Below are 6,935 nucleotides of genomic sequence, written 5' to 3' on the forward strand. Positions count from 1 at the left end.
GCCTGTTTCCTAGTCATGGACGAGATGAATGTTGTGTTTCAGACCTTTGAACCACTTCTGCTTTGTTGGCATTCTGGAAAATTTGGGAAAGTGTTCAATTCCTTTGCAGTTTTTCTTTTAGTCGATACGTTGGACCAAAAACTTAAAGTTGAGACCAAGAAATGAAAGTGAGGATTGTGTTTGGTCCATGTCTAGGAAAGTGTCCTTGATCATTATCCTCCTGAGTATCTTTTGCTTTGTCTGTCAAAGCACTTTATAAACTCTGTATTTAAAGCTGCTACATAAATTAAGTTATCATTATTATTATTATTATTGTTATTCACAAGCTTTAAATAAAATCGGTGCTGATCCAGGACCATCACAGGACTGAGGCTACGTCTATGGCTATGATTAATCTTATAACTAAGATTAATCTAATCTTATAAATTCTGTCAATTTAAAAACGGGATTGAAAAAAGCAGAGTGGTGTGAAAGCTCGTGTGAAGTTGAACTTTTCGGTGTGGATGTAGCCTGAAACAATTATCTGGATTAGTCTTGGATCACCACAGAGAAGCATCTAAAGTCCTTTAGGTCAGGCTGGTAAGGTTTTATCTAAGATGTCTTCAGGGTTAATTTCACATTTAATCCCAACGTGTTTCTCCTGCTGATGAAGCCTCTGTAGCAGAACCTGCTCTCATGTGACCGTTTGTCCCCGGCTGCAGCCTGCTGGAGTACGACAGCGAGAACCTGAACTCAGAGGAGATCTACAGCTCTCTGCGGGGCGTCACTGAGGCCATCCAGAACTTCAGCTTCCGCAGCCAAGAGGACCTGGTGGAGCCGCTGAGACGAGACGGCAAGAGGGACGGCATGGTGAGGACAAGGGCCGCGCTCAGTTCACGAACACAGACGGGACAAAGATCGAAATGATGAGATAAAAAGTCAAAATGGTTTTGACTTTGACTAACTCATTCCTGCTGTGATGATGACGATGATGATGATGATGTTTTGATGTCGTTCTTCAGTCTGGAGTCGGGGCGTCCTCGGATGGTGACGTGGTGGGCGGAGGAGGACGCACAGCCCTGGACAACAAGACGTCGCTGCTGAACACGCCATCACCGCGCTCCTTCGCTGGCCCGCGCTTCCGGGACTACAACCCGTACAACTACACTGACAGCATCAGCACGCTGGACAAAGCTGCCCTGAAGGAGGCGCTGTACGAGGACGCCGTGGAGCAGCTGCGAGACGGTGAGACAGAACGCAGTCACTCCTGGTTTTTATTTATTTTTTAAACTTTGTCGTGTTTTGTCTTTTAACTGAGACGTTTTCTTTGCAGGCTGCCGACAAGAATGTGTCGAAAACAAGATCATGAACCCCAAAACCTTCCCAGGTAAAGACATTGCTAAAATATTAGATGGCTGAGACAGAAATTCTTTAAAGGGACAGTTCAGATAATTTGAAGCCTGGTTGTCTTTTCTCAGACATTTTAGACGTAAAAAAATGTAAAATACCATTTATTCAACAATCTGCTACAGATTTCTTTAAAAACTCTCTTGATTGTCCTGCAGTGGGCCCCGCTGAGCAGCTGGAGCTGGTTGGGGGCCTCCTGAAGGAGCTGTCGCAGGGCCAGGCGGGGGAGCGTGGCCCCGAGGAGAGACGGGGGACCCTGCTGGAGCTGCTGAAAGTGGCTCGAGAGGACAGCCTAGTGGTGTGGGAGGAACACTTCAAGACCATGCTGCTGCTGCTGCTGGAGACGCTGGGAGACAAAGACGTAAGGACGGGAGACACAGAAACTTCATACGTCAAGTATTAAAGGAGAATTCTGTAATATATTTACTGTAATATTACAGCTGTGCTACAGCAGCAGTGTCCTCTTTTGACATTTCTATTCCAGCCTGTAACTTGAACTACATTTCACATTAATTACAGGTCAAATTAATGAGCTGGTGTCTGTTTATGATGCATAAGAAATCTTTAATAATCTTAGAAATTCTTGGTTTGAACCTTCTCTGTCTCAGCACACGATCCGGGCGCTGTCCCTGCGAGTCCTGAAGGAGATCCTCAGGAACCAGCCGGCTCGCTTCAAGAACTACGCCGAGCTCACCATCATGAAGACGCTGGAGGCTCATAAAGACTCGCACAAGGAGGTGAGGACCATTGGGGGCATTTTCAGGCATGATTCACACTTTGCAAAGGATGCTGGGAAGTTGTTCTAGAGTTCAGGTGATGCAACAACAGCATTTTCTTTTGAATTAGGAGCTTTTGTTTGTTTGTTTAAATTAGACCCAGGCAGAATTGAATCTGACTTCTGTTTTCTAAATATATAAATAACTAGTGTTTAGTCTGTTAGCTTGATGCTAACACATAAAGGGAATTCCCATTCATGACAATATATATATAATAGATTGTTTTGGTGGTTGCTACAGGTGGTGCGTGCGGCGGAGGAGGCGGCCTCCACGCTGGCGGGCTCCATCCACCCTGAGCAGTGCATCAAGGTCCTCTGTCCCATCGTGCAGACGGCGGACTACCCCATCAACCTGGCCGCCATCAAGATGCAGACGAGGGCCATCGAACGCATCGCCAAGGAGCCGCTGCATCAGCTGCTGTCTGACATCATACCTGGACTCCTGCAGGTGAGACACGAGGTTACTGATGAGACTCAGAACATTTCAGGAGTCATGAAAATGTGTTTTTGACGCTGCGTCATCGTCTGCGTCTGCTTCAGGGCTACGACAACACAGAAAGCAGCGTGAGGAAGGCCAGCGTCTTCTGCCTGGTGGCCATCTACTCTGTGATCGGAGAGGAGCTGAAGCCGTACCTCGCTCAGCTGACCGGCAGCAAGGTACGCTCACTTCCTGTCTCTCAGGAGAGTTTTACCTACAGTTGATTGAAAGGTCAAAATGTCCACGTACATCAGTTTTAGTGGTGATTCTGACACTTCTAGCTTTAAGAAATCTCTGCAAAAATAGTTTTGTTTGAAAATAAATAATTAAAATTGCTCTGCTGTTACAGATGAAGCTGCTCAACCTGTACATCAAGAGGGCCCAGACCTCCACCAGCAACAGCAGCAGCTCCTCTGACATCTCCTCCTACTAACTCCCACAGCACACGCTCAGCTCCCATCACCTCCATCACACAGGAACCATTTCATTCCATCAACCAGCGTCACGAACAGGATCATGATCATCTCGCTGTTCTTCGTAGGACCAGGCCGCGAGCCGAACACCTCCTCTTCCCAACAACTTCTCGTTTCATTCCTTCAGCTGCTGATGGAGCTGAAGTCGTCTTGAGGAGCTCATGCTGTCATGGCTCCAGTTTTCCAGCCGTCTTCTTATTTTAAAAGCAAATTCTTTTTTCTTTTTTTCTTCTTTTTTATTTGGGAGGTCAGGTGATCCTGGCAGCTAAGACGTTTCATAAAGAACCAAGCCGCTCCACCTGAACCGTCACCTTCTCCCTCATTGTTCACACTAGAGTCATGAGCCTTAAAACTTTATCTTCCATCGACGTACGATGGAACCAAGCGAATCATAGAAACCATTTTGAAAGACCTCCTCGTCCTCCTCGCTCCTCATTTCACCACCAAGATCTTTCATCGACTGTATCTGAGGTGATCCTGAGAAATATTTCTGTCGAGAACGTCTTCTTAAACGTATAAGAAAAGACCTGAGGTGAGTTTGGTGGAAGAAGAAGAAGAAGAAGAAGTTTTTGTGGTGTGACTTCCTTCCTCTCAGCGCAGGAGGAACCCTGTGGCTATCAGTATTTTTATTCATTTTTAGAACCTTTAATCCACTTCTTTGAACAATGTTTTTTTTTTTTTTGCTTTGACACATCAAACCTTATTGTATATTGAATGTAAAGAGCTTTGACAGGATGTGGATCTCACCTGTGTTCCTCCCTCCTGAACTACTGCCTCATTGTACCTGTCGGATCAATCTTAAAGGATATAGAACATTTCAAGCCATCCGCTCTCAGAAATAAGGGCTCCAAAAGGGTTCTTCATGAAGGGCTGAGGTTCTACCCAGAACCATTTGAAGTAGGGGTTCGTCAAGGGATCTTTGTAAGACTCTAAGGGTTCCATTAAGAACCCTTCTCATCCAAAGAACCCTTTTGGAAGAAAGAGTTCTTCGAGATGTGTTGAAACTCTTTTATCAAGGGATCTTTGTAGCATAAGATTAAATCGTTCAGTAGAACCCCCTGTGTGGGTTCTAGACAAAGCCAGTGAAACACTAAAGGTTTCGAGGTAGGTTTCTGGATAGAACCTCCAGAGAGGGTTTTGGGTGAAACATTACACCATAGAAGGGTTCTCCTTTAGAACCTCTCATTGGTTGTTCTGGGTGTATAGTCTACAGTATGACCCTTTATGATGGGGTCTAGATAGAACTCTCAGAAAGGGACCTTCTTGGAACTGAAAAGAGCTCTCCAGTGGGGAGAAGCTGAAGAACCGTTTGTGGTTCTAGTTAGCACCTTTATTTCTGAGAGTGTACTAAAGAAAGTGGCACCGCAGGCTGAATTAAAGGGTCCATCTGAAGATTAATATGTCAGAAATAAGGAGCTTTGACACATTAATGAGTGGAACAACAGAAGAACGTTTCTGTTCTGCTGTTCCACTCGTTAATGACAGTAATCTGTGTTCTCTTTGATAAAATGTGAAATCCTGCTTCATGTTAGTTTACATCAGGATCATTTGGCTGGCCAATGATACGAAGCACTACAGTGATGAAAAGAAAAAACGACCAGCAGAAGAAACCAGTGTTCAGATTTAAAGAAGAACAAACGAAGAAAAAAAAAAACATTTTTTAGGTGTGAAGAAGAAAAGGACTTGATTTGATCTGTGTAACATTCATCAGGTGAATTTAAAAATCTATAATAGAGACTACAGCACCTTTAAATCACTTCGAAATGAAGATTTTGAACTTTTTTTTCTTACTAAGTTAAAAAAAAGTCAAATTAAAACTACGACATATTTTGCACAGCGTTTGCTTAATATATAAACTATTAAAATTATACGTCCAAACTTTACCAGAAGCTGAATTATGAATCATTTTTATATTAAAATCAGGATTTTAAAGAGCTGCTTTTTAAATTTTAACTTCAATAATTCAGTGTCTTAACAGGCTGTATTATCACCAGTATTATCCAGACTTCTACAGTCACATGATACCTGCATTCAGAGAATTGTTTTTTTAATTGATTTGATCCAAACCAGCTGATGGAAACACCCCCGACTCACATTTAACTTTTATTTCCCTTCTCTTTTGAGACGACGTCAGTGAAGAGTTTCTTACCCCGTATTTACACCAGGCGCGGCTGCGCCGCGGAACGGCTGCGCCGCGGCACGCAAGGAAATAGAACCCATTCTAGTCAGTGCTGTAATTTATACCAGAAGCGCCGCGGTGCGTCTCAGCAGCGTCCCAGAAGCGGCTCGGCGCTCCGCTCCGCGGAGAATACGCAGCGAGTCTATTTTCGACGGATGGCGCGTCAATTGGCACAGAGCTGGTCGAACGGGCAGGAAGTCAGGCACGGAAAACAGGGGAGAATCCGGTTGATTTTCAAAATAAAAGACCCCGTGCAGACTCGCGATCATAAAGACAGACAGAAAATAAACAATTTAACTACGTAGCCTGCTTATCCATGGTAGAAGCACAAAGAGCAAGGAAAGAGGACTTAATCAACAAAATTAGAGCAAGTAAACATAATCAGACGGGCAAAACGCTCCGCTGCTGAAACGCTTCTGAAACGCTGCTGGTGTAAATTGAAGTCGTGTGCATGACGGAGCAAAACCGCGGCGCAGGCGCGCCTGGTGTAAATCCCGGGTTACAATGGGACCAAATTTTCACACAGTCTTCTCATAAAAAAATACTACGGCTGTTGAAACCTTTAAAATCTGCTATTTTTAAAGACGTCCACCAAGTTTTATTTGTAAATGTAGTTGACTGTGAGACAAAAAGGTTAATAAGATAGAACAAGTTCAAAATATTTAATTTATGTTTATTTGATGATATTTTAAAGATTTCCTATTATTTATTTTTTAAAATGAAACTGATAAGTGTTACACAGAGATAATTTCTCATCTACATACAGTATATTTAAAATCATACAGTGTGTTTTTAATCAATTTCAACGACTGAAAGTAGCCAGAAGTCACTCAGCTGATAAATAACACTATAATTATTTTAGGAGAATAAAATAAAACCACTGAGAGACAGAAGTGATGTATTTGTGTGCTGTCTCAGAAGGATGTGAAGCTGAAGCTCCAGTTCTGTTCAGACTGGGACTTTACTGGTTTCTGCTGTCTTACAGGCTGTCGAGTCGAGTCTACTGTGAGTTTCATTCCAAATACTGAAATATATACAGTATATGTTATATATTACACTTAAAAAAGGTCAAGATTGAGGTCTAGATGTCTCTAAAGTAGTATCAGTATTTTAATTTATGACAGTTCTGACTGTTGTCGATGTATTCTTGTTTTAAAGAGATGGTTTTGGAGAGAAACTCCTCTGTATCAGTTGTTCCTAAATTGAATGTAAGTCACTTTAAGACTTCTGCCTTTAAAATGTGAACAAACCTAAATCTGAGAGAAAGGTCGACAATCTGAATGATTAGATGCTATTAAAAAGCAAGCGACGATGCTAATTGATGAGTCGTAAAAGTGCCAGCGAAAATGAAAAGTATGAAACGAGAGTGTTTGATATTTGGACATTAGCAATAAACTCTGAGAAATCCAGCTCGGATTTTCACGTCGAAGCACTGTAAATTTCCATCGTGTTCCTCCTTTGAGACGCTCTCGCTGGTCAATGTACAGAAGGGTCGTTTTTTTTGTTTTTTTTTAAGTATATTATGATAAAATGTTACTGCTGCTTATTATAATACTAACAAATGCGCCTAATAACTCCAGCGTATGTACTGTATCTCAACAGAAAGGTTTGGGAACAGTAACTTACTGATTGAACACTGAAATT

The 6,935-nt window shown here is 42.6% G+C and overlaps 1 protein-coding gene across 1 annotated transcript in view; it reads left to right on the plus strand.

The window, feature by feature from the left end:
* The window catches only part of LOC146304977 (CLIP-associating protein 1-B-like), a 39,676-nt gene extending 35,999 nt beyond the window's left edge, over positions 1 to 3,677 (plus strand). The window contains exons 34-41 of the mRNA XM_084713728.1: positions 702 to 849; positions 1,002 to 1,224; positions 1,313 to 1,366; positions 1,545 to 1,747; positions 1,995 to 2,123; positions 2,403 to 2,609; positions 2,702 to 2,818; positions 2,989 to 3,677. Of these exons, the coding sequence (XP_084569854.1) occupies positions 702 to 849; positions 1,002 to 1,224; positions 1,313 to 1,366; positions 1,545 to 1,747; positions 1,995 to 2,123; positions 2,403 to 2,609; positions 2,702 to 2,818; positions 2,989 to 3,072 (1,165 nt within the window). The 3' untranslated portion in view covers positions 3,073 to 3,677. The remainder of the gene's footprint in view (positions 1 to 701; positions 850 to 1,001; positions 1,225 to 1,312; positions 1,367 to 1,544; positions 1,748 to 1,994; positions 2,124 to 2,402; positions 2,610 to 2,701; positions 2,819 to 2,988) is intronic.
* Positions 3,678 to 6,935: the final 3,258 nt, after the last annotated feature.

The sequence above is a fragment of the Lutjanus erythropterus genome, chromosome 24 (genome assembly GCF_056507025.1).
Source record: "Lutjanus erythropterus isolate fLutEry1 chromosome 24, fLutEry1.hap2, whole genome shotgun sequence".
In the NCBI taxonomy this organism is placed as follows: Eukaryota; Metazoa; Chordata; class Actinopteri; order Lutjaniformes; family Lutjanidae; genus Lutjanus; species Lutjanus erythropterus.